Source organism: Hemibagrus wyckioides, linkage group LG23 (assembly GCF_019097595.1).
Source record: "Hemibagrus wyckioides isolate EC202008001 linkage group LG23, SWU_Hwy_1.0, whole genome shotgun sequence".
NCBI classification, from domain to species: Eukaryota; Metazoa; Chordata; class Actinopteri; order Siluriformes; family Bagridae; genus Hemibagrus; species Hemibagrus wyckioides.
This window is the reverse complement of record NC_080732.1, coordinates 20669438-20686510: the sequence shown is the minus strand read 5'-3', so window position 1 is coordinate 20686510 and position 17073 is coordinate 20669438. Positions and strand designations below refer to the sequence as shown.

General features: G+C 47.5%; 1 protein-coding gene across 1 annotated transcript in view; it reads right to left on the bottom strand.

The window, feature by feature from the left end:
- Positions 1-1149: 1149 nt before the first annotated feature.
- kdf1a (keratinocyte differentiation factor 1a) overlaps positions 1150-17073 on the bottom strand; it is a 29182-nt gene continuing 13258 nt past the window's right edge. The window contains exon 4 of the mRNA XM_058377089.1: positions 1150-2714. Coding sequence (XP_058233072.1) covers positions 2662-2714 — 53 coding nt within the window. The 3' untranslated portion in view covers positions 1150-2661. The remainder of the gene's footprint in view (positions 2715-17073) is intronic.

Here is a 17073-nt window from a genome sequence, read left to right as displayed (position 1 = left end):
AATCTTTCTAACACGTTCAGGTTTATTTTCTCTGAACTCTGTTTCTAATAACTCTGAACACAAACCTCGAGAAAAACCTCTCTCAGTAACACTGTGGATCTGGGCAAGAGAACGCTGACTTAAAAAAACACACAACCCATAAACACACAACCCCTAAATACACAACCCCAAACACACAACCCCAAACACACAACCCCCAAACACACAACCCCAAACACACAACCCCAAACACACAACCCCTAGCACACAACCCTTAACACACAACCCCTAAATACACAACCCCAAATACACAATCCCTAACACACAACCCCTAAATACACAACCCCTAAAACACAACCCCTAACACACAACCCCAAACACACAACCCCAAACACACAACCCCTAAACACACAACCCCAAACACACAACCCCAAACACACAACCCCTAACCACACAACCCCTAACACACAACCCCTAAAACACAACCCCAAACACACAACCCCTAGCACACAACCCCTAACACACAACCCTCACCCAACACACAACCCCAAATACACAACCCCTCACCCAACACACAACCCCAAATACACAACCCCTCATCCAACACACAACCCCAAATAAACAACCCCTAATTCACAATACACATCCCCTCACACACAACCCTCACAAAACACACAACCCCAAATACACAACCCTCACCCAACACACAACCCCTAATACACAACCCCTAATTCACAATACACATCCCCTCACACACAACCTCACACACAACCCTAACACAATACACAACCCCTAATACACAACCCTTACACAACACACAACTCCTAAGACACAACCCCAAATACACAACCTGTCACACCCCACACAACCCCTCACAGTTTTTTGGGGAAAATATCTGAATGTTCGGTGTGTGTTGGAGGTGGAGACCAACAGCGGTTATCATATATATATAAATATTTATATAAAAGACCAATTTAAAAATGCCTCCAGAATAACTGCCCATCACACTTACCCTTATTTGTAGCTCAGTTTGTGTAGAAATGAAATAATTATTAGAAATGTAAGTTAATAACACTATAGGTTCAACAGAGGAGTGTTTTCATTTTTCTTTTTATTTATTTACATTTCATTGATATCTTTTGAATGTGTAATATATAGTTTATGCTTATTTTTATCCTTTATTTAACAGCTATAATTTGCACATTGAGGTCATAGAATCTATAATTATAAAGCCACACCCTCTTACTGAGAAGCTCTGCCCCCAAAGCAGTAACAGTCTTACACATAACAAAATACTGATTGCGAAATTCCTGACAAAAGCTGCACACAAACCACAACAAAACCACACACACACACACCAGATATATAATATTCCAACTTTTTCCACTTTATTAGAAAATTCCAGGAAAAAAAGTCGGTTAAATGAGAATGTAAACTGACGAAAAGCCTTACTGAGTTTTTCAGCACCTCCTCCAACAAACACTTGGATTTCATTTCCTTTAATTCCTTTTATTTGTTTCCTGCTCTGTTAAACCAGACAAACGAGTTCACAGTTTACCACACACACACACACACACACACACACACACACACACACACACACACACACACACACACACACACACACACACACACAAAAACAGGGGGAGGCTGTAATTTTCAGAGAAGTTAAGCAGAGAGAAAAGAAGATTGTCCATAAAAGTGCAGATTTTAGAAAATAAAACTTGGCCCCTTTCTTATCCATGTAACACAGTCTGTGATGGTTTCTGTACCACACATGTAAACAAGATGCAGGAAAAATACAGGACATGCCTTTTTATTTAAAAAAAAAAAAAAACACAATACAAAAAAGTAAACAAAACCACAGCATGCTTTAAGAGTGAGCAAGCAGCATGGCGTGGCAGGAGGTCACAGAGCCTGAGCGACGAGGTTCATGAGGAGGAAGAACATGCTGCAGTAGAACTCGGAGTGAGAAAGGACACTGAGACACAGAAACAAAAAAAAATAGCTTAAAAATTTAGCTCGTGGTCTCTGAGCAGCAGCAGCACAGGTTCCTCAGGTTCCGGCTCTGTGACTCAACCACAGGACACTTTTTTACAGGATAATCACAGGTATGGAGTGAGTTTAATCCCAGCACACCCACACACATCCTTCGTCTGATAAAACACAATGAAGAGCCGCGAAGTGGGAGAAGGAAAAATCCGGCCAGATCAGCGTCAGTAATCCACCCGGAGCAGAGTGGCCTCTAATCAGTGTTTATTCCAGCACACACATCAAAACCTCTTTAATCCAGCTGTGCAGTCTATAATCTCTAATCCAGAGATCTGATCTATGACTTGGACAAGACTAAAGATGAGAATCCAGATGTGCAGTCACTAATCTGCACTCTGTAAATCCCTCCAGTCCTCTTTAATCTGCTTGCGGCTGTGTTTAACCTGGCCATGTGATTTATAATGCAGATGTGCGTCTCTAATCCAGACCTGCCATCTATAAAGTGTGTGTTTATGGCTGAGAGTTTAATCCAGATATGTGTCTCTGTAATACCTCTGTGTGGTGTTTAATATTGCAGTGACCGCTCTAATTGGTCTGTAATTCACTTAGTTGTTAATCCAGATGTCAGTATTCTGATCGAGCGTGGCGGTGCCTGTAACCCGTCCGAGTCTCTGTCACACGTCGGCGCCGTCAGCACAGCAGGGGTTCTGCGGAGCAGTCCGTGGCCATTCCGGAGGAATACGCTGTGGAGAGAAAAACGACACTCAAAACACAAAACACCAAAATCCCCCTGAAGCTTCTCACTGAGAGATCACGAACTGATTTTGACGAAATCCTGATTTAACGATCAGAATGTTTTAAATCTCAAATCCGGAGTCTGACGTGTGATCCTGTGATCCAGAAAAACATAGTTCTCACGTTTCAGATATGAATACAACACCATTCAGACTTCTGCTAAAACATGTCATTAAAGTAATGTATTGAGGGGGCGGAGTCACAGGGGCACTGTGAGTCACAGCTACAAACAACCAGAACTCACAACTGCGCTAATTAAAGTAAAAATATCATGCAGTAAAATACTCAGTATTTAAAGAACAACATTAGTTATAATGAACAATAATCATGATGGTGAGAGACAGCCTTCATCATCGTTCAGCATCCATATTAATGTGATGGTGTTAAACATGACGGTGTTTCTCAGAGTGTTAATGTTCTCATGACACACACATCATGACGGTGTTTCTCAGAGTGTTAATGTTCTCATGACACACACATCATGACGGTGTTTCTCAGAGTGTTAATGTTCTCATGACACACACACCATGACGGTGTTTCTCAGAGTGTTAATGTTCTCATGACACACACACGTCTCCTGTTTACTGTCTGTACAAACAAAGCAAGCTGCTTTTCAGTGATGGTGTAAAACTACACCTGCCGTTTTCACACCCTGCTGCATGACTCAAAACATTCCAGCACACAATCCACTGAAACCTGAGAGCATCTCCACGTTGCAGGAGCAGCAGCGAGCCATGCGGCCGTGCGGGGACGAAGCGCCCAAAGCCGCCTTCCTAGAGGCTGAAAAACGAGAATAGCTGTCCTCAAGAAGACAAAAACTGCAGAGGATTCTGGTCCTGAGCTTCTGAGGCACTTTATTATTCTACAGAAGACGAGAAAAACACCGCACAGCTCCAGAGAAACATGAGACTTCCTCACACTATTCACTACACACTCTCAGAGACAAGTACGGTACCTGACCGTATCAAAGCCCCTGTCCTGGAACCCTCATCTTCAATCTAACCCTCGTCCATCACATGCACATCTCACACACACACACACACACACACACACTCACTACACATCTCACACACACACACACACACACTCACTACACATCTCACACACACCACCTCACACACACTCACACCACCTCACACACACTCACTACACATCTCACACACACACACACTCACTACACATCTCACACACACACACTCACTACACATCTCACACACACACACACTCACTACACATCTCACACACACACACACACACACTCACTACACATCTCACACACACACACACACACTCACTACACATCTCACACACACACACACACCACCTAACACACACTCACTACACATCACACACACACACACCACACATGCTCTGACAACACATCACACACATGCTACACATCACACACATGCTGCACATCACACACACACACACACACACACACACTCACTACACATCACACACACACTCACTACACATCACACACATCACACACACACACACTCACTACACATCACACACACACACACTCACTGCACATCACACACACACTCACTGCACATCTCACACACACACTCACTACACATCTCACACACACACACACACTCACTACACATCTCACACACACCACCTCACACACACTCACTACACATCTCACACACACTCACTACACATCTCACACACACACACACACACACCACCTAACACACACTCACTACACATCACACACACACACACCACACATGCTCTGACAACACATCACACACATGCTACACATCACACACACACACTCACTACACGAGTGTGCGTGTGATGTGTAGTGAGTGTGTGCGTGTGATGTGTAGTGAGTGTGTGATGTGTAGTGTGTGTAGTGTGTGTGTGATGTGTAGCGAGTGTGTGCGTGTGATGTGTAGTGAGTGTGTGTGTGTGATGTGTAGTGAGTGTGCGTGTGTGTGATGTGTAGTGAGTGTGTGTGTGTGTGTGTGATGTGTAGTGAGTGTGTGTGTGATGTGTAGTGAGTGTGTGCGTGTGATGTGTAGTGAGTGCGTGTGTGTGATGTGTAGTGAGTGCGTGTGTGTGATGTGTAGTGAGTGTGCGTGTGATGTGTAGTGAGTGTGAGTGTGTGTGTGATGTGTAGTGAGTGTGTGTGTGATGTGCAGTGAGTGTGTGTGTGTGATGTGTAGTGAGTGTGTGTGTGTGATGTGTAGTGAGTGTGTGTGTGTGTGTGTGATGTGTGTGATGTGTAGTGAGTGTGTGTGTGTGTGATGTGTAGTGAGTGTGTGTGTGATGTATAGTGAGAGTGTGTGTGTGTGATGTGTAGTGAGTGTGTGTGTGTGTGTGTGATGTGTAGTGAGTGTGTGTGTGTGTGATGTGTAGTGAGTGTGTGTGTGTGATGTGTAGTGAGTGTGTGTGTGTGATGTGTAGTGAGTGTGTGCGTGTGATGTGTAGTGTGTGTGTGATGTGTAGTGAGTGTGCGTGTGATGTGTAGTGAGTGTGTGTGTGATGTGTAGTGAGTGTGTGTGTGTGATGTGTAGTGAGTGTGTGTGTGTGATGTGTAGTGAGTGTGTGTGTGATGTGTAGTGAGTGTGTGTGTGTGTGTGATGTGTGTGATGTGTAGTGAGTGTGTGTGTGTGTGTGTGATGTGTAGTGAGTGTGTGTGTGATGTGTAGTGAGAGTGTGTGTGATGTGTAGTGAGAGTGTATGTGTGTGATGTGTAGTGAGTGTGTGTGTGATGTGTAGTGAGAGTGTGTGTGTGTGATGTGTAGTGAGAGTGTGTGTGTGTGATGTGTAGTGAGTGTGTGTGTGTGTGTGATGTGTAGTGAGTGTGTGTGTGATGTGTAGTGAGTGTGTGTGTGTGTGTGATGTGTGTGATGTGTAGTGAGTGTGTGTGTGTGATGTGTAGTGAGTGTGTGTGTGTGTGTGTGATGTGTAGTGTGTGTGTGATGTGTAGTGAGTGTGCGTGTGTGATGTGTAGTGAGTGTGTGTGTGTGATGTGTAGTGAGTGTGTGTGTGTGATGTGTAGTGAGTGTCTGTGTGATGTGTAGTGAGTGTGTGTGTGTGATGTGTAGTGAGTGTGTGTGTGTGTGTGTGTGTGTGTGATGTGCAGTGAGTGTGTGTGTGTGATGTGTAGTGAGTGTGTGTGTGTGATGTGTAGTGAGTGTGTGTGTGATGTGTGATGTGTAGTGAGTGTGTGTGTGTGATGTGTGTGATGTGTAGTGAGTGTGTGTGTGTGTGTGTGATGTGTAGTGAGTGTGTGTGTGATGTGTAGTGAGTGTGTGTGTGTGATGTGTAGTGAGTGTGTGTGTGTGATGTGTAGTGAGTGAGTGTGTGTGATGTGTAGTGAGTGTGTGTGTGATGTGTAGTGAGTGTGTGTGTGATGTGTAGTGAGAGTGTGTGTGTGTGATGTGTAGTGAGTGTGTGTGTGTGATGTGTAGTGAGAGTGTGTGTGTGTGATGTGTAGTGAGAGTGTGTGTGTGTGATGTGTAGTGAGTGTGTGTGTGATGTGTAGTGAGAGTGTGTGTGTGTGATGTGTAGTGAGAGTGTGTGTGTGTGATGTGTAGTGAGTGTGTGTGTGTGATGTGTAGTGAGTGTGTGTGTGTGTGTGTGATGTGTAGTGAGTGTGTGTGTGATGTGTAGTGAGTGTGTGTGTGTGTGATGTGTGTGATGTGTAGTGAGTGTGTGTGTGAGATGTGTAGTGAGTGTGTGTGTGTGTGTGATGTGTAGTGAGTGTGTGTGTGATGTGTAGTGAGTGTGTGTGTGTGTGTGATGTGTGTGATGTGTAGTGAGTGTGCGTGTGTGATGTGTAGTGAGTGTGCGTGTGTGATGTGTAGTGAGTGTGCGTGTGTGATGTGTAGTGAGTGTGCGTGTGTGATGTGTAGTGAGTGTGCGTGTGTGATGTGTAGTGAGTGTGCGTGTGTGATGTGTAGTGAGTGTGTGTGTGTGATGTGTAGTGAGTGTGCGTGTGTGATGTGTAGTGAGTGTGTGTGTGTGATGTGTGATGTGCAGTGAGTGTGTGTGTGTGTGATGTGTAGTGTGTGATGTGCAGTGAGTGTGTGTGTGTGATGTGTAGTGAGTGATGTGCAGTGAGTGTGTGTGTGTGATGTGTAGTGAGTGATGTGCAGTGAGTGTGTGTGTGTGATGTGTAGTGAGTGATGTGCAGTGAGTGTGTGTGTGTGATGTGTAGTGAGTGATGTGCAGTGAGTGTGTGTGTGTGATGTGTAGTGAGTGTGTGTGTGTGTGTGTGATGTGTGATGTGTAGTGAGTGTGTGTGTGTGTGTGTGTGATGTGCAGTGAGTGTGTGTGTGTGATGTGTAGTGAGTGTGTGTGTGTGATGTGTAGTGAGTGTGTGTGTGATGTGTGATGTGTAGTGAGTGTGTGTGTGTGATGTGTGTGATGTGTAGTGAGTGTGTGTGTGTGTGTGATGTGTGTGATGTGTAGTGAGTGTGTGTGTGATGTGTAGTGAGTGTGTGTGTGTGTGTGTGATGTGTAGTGAGTGTGTGTGTGTGTGTGTGATGTGTAGTGAGTGTGTGTGTGTGTGTGATGTGTGTGATGTGTAGTGAGTGTGTGTGTGATGTGTAGTGAGTGTGTGTGTGTGATGTGTAGTGAGTGTGTCTGTGTGATGTGTAGTGAGTGTGTGTGATGTGTAGTGAGTGTGTGTGTGATGTGTAGTGAGAGTGCGTGTGATGTGTAGTGAGTGTGTGTGTGTGTGTGATGTGTGTGATGTGTAGTGAGTGTGTGTGTGATGTGTAGTGAGTGTGTGTGTGTGTGTGATGTGTAGCGAGTGTGCGTGTGTGATGTGTAGTGAGTGTGCGTGTGATGTGTAGTGAGTGTGCGTGTGTGTGTGATGTGTAGTGAGTGTGCGTGTGTGTGTGATGTGTAGTGAGTGTGCGTGTGATGTGTAGTGAGTGTGTGTGTGTGATGTGTAGTGAGTGTGCGTGCGTGTGATGTGTAGTGAGTGTGCATGTGATGTGTAGTGAGTGTGCGTGTGCGTGTGATGTGTAGTGAGTGTGCGTGTGATGTGTAGTGAGTGTGCATGTGATGTGTAGTGAGTGTGCGTGTGTGAGTGATGTGTAGTGAGTGTGCGTGATGTGTAGTGAGTGTGCGTGATGTGTAGTGAGTGTGTGTGTGTGTGATGTGTAGTGAGTGTGTGCGTGTGATGTGTAGTGTGTGTGTGTGTGTGTGATGTGTAGTGAGTGTGCGTGTGATGTGTAGTGAGTGCGTGTGTGTGTGATGTGTAGTGAGTGCGTGTGTGATGTGTAGTGAGTGTGTGCGTGTGATGTGTAGTGTGTGTGTGTGATGTGTAGTGAGTGTGCGTTGTGTAGTGAGTGTGCGTGTGTGTGATGTGTAGTGAGTGTGCGTGTGTGTGATGTGTAGTGAGTGGGCGTGTGATGTGTAGTGAGTGTGTGTCGGTGTGATGTGTAGTGAGTGTGCGTGTGATGTGTAGTGTGTGTGTGCGTGTGATGTGTAGTGAGTGTGTGATGTGTAGTGAGTGTGCGTGTGTGTGAGGTGTAGTGAGTGTGTGCGTGTGATGTGTAGTGTGTGTGTGTGATGTGAAGTGAGTGTGCGTGTGATGTGTAGTGAGTGTGCGTGTGATGTGTAGTGAGTGTGCGTGTGATGTGTAGTGAGTGTGTGATGTGTAGTGAGTGTGCGTGTGATGTGTAGTGAGTGTGCGTGTGATGTGTAGTGAGTGTGTGATGTGTAGTGAGTGGGCGTGTGATGTGTAGTGAGTGTGTGATGTGTAGTGAGTGTGTGATGTGTAGTGAGTGTGTGATGTGTAGTGAGTGTGCGTGTGTGTGATGTGTAGTGAGTGGGCGTGTGATGTGTAGTGAGTGTGTGTCGGTGTGATGTGTAGTGAGTGTGCGTGTGATGTGTAGTGAGTGTGTGATGTGTAGTGAGTGTGCGTGTGTGTGAGGTGTAGTGAGTGTGTGTGTGATGTGTAGTGAGTGTGTGTGTGAGGTGTAGTGAGTGTGTGTGTGAGGTGTAGTGAGTGTGTGATGTGTAGTGAGTGTGCGTGTGATGTGTAGTGAGTGTGCGTGTGATGTGTAGTGTGTGTGTGTGTGTGTGATGTGTAGTGTGTGTGTGTGTGTGATGTGTAGTGAGTGTGTGTGTGTGTGTGTGTGTGATGTGTAGTGAGTGTGCGTGTGATGTGTACTGAGTGTGCGTGTGAGGTGTAGTGAGTGTGTGATGTGTAGTGAGTGTGTGTGTGATGTGTAGTGAGTGTGTGCGTGTGTGTGATGTGTAGTGAGTGTGTGTGTGATGTGTAGTGAGTGTGTGTGTGATGTGTAGTGAGTGTGTGTGTGATGTGTAGTGAGTGTGTGCGTGTGATGTGTGATGTGTAGTGAGTGTGTGTGTGATGTGTAGTGAGTGTGTGCGTGTGATGTGTAGTGTGTGTGTGAGGTGTAGTGAGTGTGCGTGTGAGGTGTAGTGAGTGTGTGTGTGATGTGTAGTGAGTGTGTGTGATGTGTAGTGAATGTGTGATGTGTAGTGAGTGTGCGTGTGTGCGTGTGATGTGTAGTGTGTGTGTGTGTGTGATGTGTAGTGTGTGTGTGTGTGTGTGATGTGTAGTGAGTGTGTGTGTGTGATGTGTAGTGAGTGTGTGTGTGTGTGATGTGTAGTGAGTGTGTGTGTGTGATGTGTAGTGAGTGTGTGTGTGTGATGTGTAGTGAGTGTGTGTGTGTGTGATGTGTAGTGAGTGTGTGTGTGTGTGATGTGTAGTGAGTGTGTGTGTGTGTGATGTGTAGTGAGTGTGTGTGTGTGATGTGTAGTGAGTGTGTGTGATGTGTAGTGAGTGTGTGTGATGTGTAGTGAGTGTGTGTGATGTGTAGTGAGTGTGCGTGTGATGTGTAGTGAGTGTGCGTGTGATGTGTAGTGAATGTGTGATGTGTAGTGAGTGTGTGCGTGTGATGTGTAGTGTGTGTGTGTGTGTGATGTGTAGTGAGTGTGTGTGTGTGTGTGATGTGTAGTGAGTGTGTGTGTGTGTGATGTGTAGTGAGTGTGTCTGTGTGATGTGTAGTGAGTGTGTGTGTGATGTGTAGTGAGTGTGTGTGTGATGTGTAGTGAGTGTGTGTGTGTGTGATGTGTAGTGAGTGTGTGTGTGTGATGTGTAGTGAGTGTGTGTGATGTGTAGTGAGTGTGCGTGTGATGTGTAGTGAGTGTGTGTGATGTGTAGTGAGAGTGCGTGTGATGTGCAGTGAGTGTGCGTGATGTGTAGTGAGTGTGTGTGTGATGTGTAGTGAGTGTGCGTGTGTGTGAGGTGTAGTGAGTGTGCGTGTGTGTGAGGTGTAGTGAGTGTGTGTGTGATGTGTAGTGAGTGTGCGTGTGAGGTGTAGTGAGTGTGCGTGTGATGTGTAGTGAGTGTGCGTGTGTGTGAGGTGTAGTGAGTGTGTGTGTGTGAGGTGTAGTGAGTGTGCGTGTGAGGTGTAGTGAGTGTGTGTGATGTGTAGTGAGTGTGCGTGTGATGTGTAGTGAGTGTGCGTGTGATGTGTAGTGAGTGTGCGTGTGTGTGAGGTGTAGTGAGTGTGCGTGTGTGTGAGGTGTAGTGAGTGTGTGTGTGTGAGGTGTAGTGAGTGTGCGTGTGAGGTGTAGTGAGTGTGTGATGTGTAGTGAGTGTGCGTGTGTGTGAGGTGTAGTGAGTGTGCGTGTGAGGTGTAGTGAGTGTGCGTGTGATGTGTAGTGAGTGTGCGTGTGATGTGTAGTGAGTGTGCGTGTGTGTGAGGTGTAGTGAGTGTGTGTGTGTGATGTGTAGTGAGTGTGCGTGTGAGGTGTAGTGAGTGTGTGATGTGTAGTGAGTGTGCGTGTGTGAGGTGTAGTGAGTGTGTGTGTGTGAGGTGTAGTGAGTGTGTGATGTGTAGTGAGTGTGCGTGTGAGGTGTAGTGAGTGTGTGATGTGTAGTGAGTGTGCGTGTGTGTGATGTGTAGTGAGTGTGCGTGTGTGTGAGGTGTAGTGAGTGTGCGTGTGTGTGAGGTGTAGTGAGTGTGTGTGTGTGAGGTGTAGTGAGTGTGTGTGTGTGAGGTGTAGTGAGTGTGCGTGTGTGTGATGTGTAGTGGGAGTGTGTGTGTGATGTGTAGTGAGTGTGTGTGTGTGTGATGTGTAGTGAGTGTGTGTGTGTGTGATGTGGGGTGTGTGTGTGTGTGATGTGTAGTGAGTGTGCGTGTGAGGTGTAGTGAGTGTGCGTGTGTGTGATGTGTAGTGAGTGTGCGTGTGATGTGTAGTGAGTGTTTGTGTGTGATGTCTACTGTGTGTGTGATGTGTAGTGAGTGATTGTGATGTGTAGTGAGTGTGTCACACGAACTCACTACACATCACACACACACACACTCACTACACATCACACACACACACTCACTACACATCACACACACACACACACTCACTACACATCACACACACACACACTACACATCACACACACACACTACACATCACACACACACACACTACACATCACACACACACACACTACACATCACACACACTCACTACACATCACACACACACTCACTACACATCACACACACTCACTACACATCACACACACACTCACTACACATCACACACACACACTCACTACACATCACACACACACACTCACTACACATCACACACACACTCACTACACATCACACACACACTCACTACACATCACACACACACACACTACACATCACACACACACACACTCCACATCACACACACACACACTCCACATCACACACACACACACTCACTCCACATCACACACACACACACTCACTCCACATCACACACACACACACTCACTCCACATCACACACACACACACTCACTCCACATCACACACACACTCACTACACATCACACACACACACACTCACTCCCACTCCACATCACACACACACACACTCACTCCCACTCCACATCACACACACACACACTCACTCCCACTCCACATCACACACACACACACTCACTCCACATCACACACACACTCACTACACATCACACACACACACTCACTACACATCACACACACACACACACACTCACTACACATCACACACACACTCCCACTACACATCACACACACGCACACTCACTACACATCACACACACACACACTCTCCCTACACATCACACACACTCACTACACATCACACACACTCACTACACATCACACACACTCACTACACATCACACACACACACTCTCCCTACACATCACACACACACACACACACACTCTCCCTACACATCACACACACACACACACACTCTCCCTACACACACACACACCCTACACACACACACACACTCTCCCTACACATCACACAGACACACACTCACTACACATCACACAGACACACTCTCCCTACACATCACACAGACACACTCTCCCTACACATCACACACACACACTCTCCCTACACATCACACACACACACTCTCTACACATCACACAGACACACACTCTCCCTACACATCACACAGACACACACTCACTACACATCACACAGACACACACTCACTACACATCACACAGACACACTCTCCCTACACATCACACAGACACACTCTCCCTACACATCACACAGACACACACTCTCCCTACACATCACACAGACACACACTCACTACACATCACACAGACACACACTCCCTACACATCACATAGACACACACTCCCTACACATCACATAGACACACACTCCCTACACATCACACAGACACACACTCCCTACACATCACACAGACACACTCCCACTACACATCACACACACACACACTCTCCCTACACATCACACACACACACACACTCTCCCTACACACACACACACTCACTACACATCACACAGACTCACTACACATCACACACACACACTCCCACTACACATCACACACACACACTCCCACTACACATCACACAGACACACACTCCCTACACATCACACAGACACACACTCCCTACACATCACACAGACACACACTCCCTACACATCACACAGACACACACTCCCTACACATCACACAGACACACTCCCACTACACATCACACAGACACACTCCCACTACACATCACACACACACACTCCCACTACACATCACACACACACACTCCCACTACACATCACACACACACTCCCACTACACATCACACACACACTCCCACTACACATCACACACACTTTCACTACACATCACACAGACACACTCACTACACATCACACACACTCTCCCTACACATCACACACACTCTCCCTACACATCACACACACTCACTACACATCACACACACACACTCACTACACATCACACACACACTCACTACACATCACAGACACACTCTAACTACACATCACACACACACACACTCACTACACATCACACACACACACACTCACTACACATCACACACACACACACTCACTACACATCACACACACACACACTCACTACACATCACAGACACACTCTCACTACACATCACACACACACTCACTACACATCACATACACTCACTACACATCACACACACACACACTCTCCCTACACATCACACACACACACACACACACACTCTCCCTACACATCACAAAGACACACTCTCCCTACACATCACAAAGACACACTCTCCCTACACATCACACACACACTCACTACACATCACACACACACACTCACTACACATCACACAGACACACTCTCACTACACATCACACAGACACACTCTCACTACACATCACACAGACACACACTCACTACACATCACACACACACACACTCACTACACATCACACACACACTCTCCCTACACATCACACACACTCTCTCCCTACACATCACACAGACACACTCTCCCTACACATCACACACACACACTCACTACACAACACACACACACACACACTCACTACACATCACACACACACTCTCCCTACACATCACACACACACTCTCTCCCTACACATCACACACACACACACACACACTCACTACACATCACACACACACACTCTCCCTACACATCACACACACACACACACTCCCTACACATCACACACACACACACACTCTCCCTACACATCACACACACACACACACTCTCCCTACACATCACACACACACACACACACACTCTACACAACACACACTCTCCCTACACATCACAAACACACACACTCCCTACACATCACACACACACACTCTCCCTACACATCACACACACACACACTCACTACACATCACACACACACACACACACACTCACTACACATCACAAACACACACACTCCCTACACATCACACACACACACACTCACTACACATCACACACACACACACACTCACTACACATCACACACACACACACACACTCTCCCTACACAACACACACACTCACACTCTCTACACAACACACACACTCACACTCACTACACAACACACACACACACACACACTCACTACACATCACACACACACACACACACTCTCCCTACACATCACACACACACTCGCCCTACACATCACACTCACACTCACTACACATCACACACACACTCCCACTCCCTACACATCACACACACACTCTCCCTACACATCACACACTCCCACTCCCTACACATCACACACACACCCCCACTCCCTACACATCACACACACACTCCCACTCCCTACACATCACACACACACTCCCACTCCCTACACATCACACAGCAACGCCCACTCCCTACCCACCACACAGACACTCCCACTCCCTACACATCACACCCACACTCCCACTCCCTACACATCACACAGACACTCCCACTCCCCACACATCACACACACACTCCCACTCCCTACACATCACACAGACACTCCCACTCCCTACACATCACACAGACACTCCCACTCCCTACACATCACACACACACTCCCACTCCCTACACATCACACACACACTCCCACTCCCTACACATCACACAGACACTCCCACTCCCTACACATCACACAGACACTCCCACTCCCTACACATCACACAGACACTCCCACTCCCTACACATCACACAGACACTCCCACTCCCTACACATCACACAGACACTCCCACTCCCTACACATCACACAGACACTCCCACTCCCTACACATCACACAGACACTCCCACTCCCTACACATCACACAGACACTCCCACTCCCTACACATCACACAGACACTCCCACTCCCTACACATCACACAGACACTCCCACTCCCTACACATCACACAGACACTCCCACTCACTACACATCACACAGACACCCACTCACTACACATCACACAGACACTCCCACTCACCCTACACATCACACAGACACTCCCACTCACCCTACACATCACACAGACACTCCCACTCCCTACACATCACACAGACACTCCCACTCACCCTACACATCACACAGACACTCCCACTCCCTACACATCACACAGACACTCCCACTCCCTACACATCACACAGACACTCCCACTCCCTACACATCACACAGACACTCCCACTCACTACACATCACACAGACACTCCCACTCACTATACATCACACAGACACTCCCACTCACCCTACACATCACACAGACACTCCCACTCACCCTACACATCACACAGACACTCCCACTCACCCTACACATCACACAGACACTCCCACTCACCCTACACATCACACAGACACTCCCACTCACCCTACACATCACACAGACACTCCCACTCACCCTACACATCACACAGACACTCCCACTCACCCTACACATCACACAGACACTCCCACTCACCCTACACATCACACAGACACTCCCACTCACCCTACACATCACACAGACACTCCCACTCCCTACACATCACACAGACACTCCCACTCCCTACACATCACACAGACACTCCCACTCCCTACACATCACACAGACACTCCCACTCCCTACACATCACACAGACACTCCCACTCCCTACACATCACACAGACACTCCCACTCCCTACACATCACACAGACACTCCCACTCCCTACACATCACACAGACACTCCCACTCCCTACACATCACACAGACACTCCCACTCCCTACACATCACACAGACACTCCCACTCCCTACACATCACACAGACACTCCCACTCCCTACACATCACACAGACACTCCCACTCCCTACACATCACACAGACACTCCCACTCCCTACACATCACACAGACACTCCCACTCCCTACACATCACACAGACACTCCCACTCCCTACACATCACACAGACACTCCCACTCCCTACACATCACACAGACACTCCCACTCCCTACACATCACACAGACACTCCCACTCCCTACACATCACACAGACACTCCCACTCCCTACACATCACACAGACACTCCCACTCCCTACACATCACACAGACACTCCCACTCACCCTACACATCACACAGACACTCCCACTCACCCTACACATCACACAGACACTCCCACTCACCCTACACATCACACAGACACTCCCACTCACCACACATCACACAGACACTCCCACTCACTACACATCACACAGACACTCCCACTCACCCTACACATCACACAGACACTCCCACTCACCCTACACATCACACAGACACTCCCACTCCCTACACATCACACAGACACTCCCACTCCCTACACATCACACAGACACTCCCACTCCCTACACATCACACAGACACTCCCACTCACTACACATCACACAGACACCCACTCACTACACATCACACAGACACACACTCACTACACATCACACAGACACACACTCACTACACATCACACAGACACACACTCACTACACATCACACAGACACACACTCACTACACATCACACACACATCACACAGACACTCCCACTCACCCTACACATCACACAGACACTCCCACTCACCCTACACATCACACACACACACACACTCCACATCACACACACACACACACACTCACTCCCACTCCACATCACACACACACACACACTCACTCCCACTCCACATCACACACACACACACTCACTCCCACTCCACATCACACACACACACACACTCACTCCCACTCCACATCACACACACACACACACTCACTCCCACTCCACATCACACACACACACACACTCACTCCCACTCCACATCACACACACACACACACTCACTCCCACTCCACATCACACACACACACACACTCACTCCCACTCCACATCACACACACACACACACTGACTCCCACTCCACATCACACACACACACACACTGACTCCCACTCCACATCACACACACACACACACTGACTCCCACTCCACATCACACACACACACACACTGACTCCCACTCCACATCA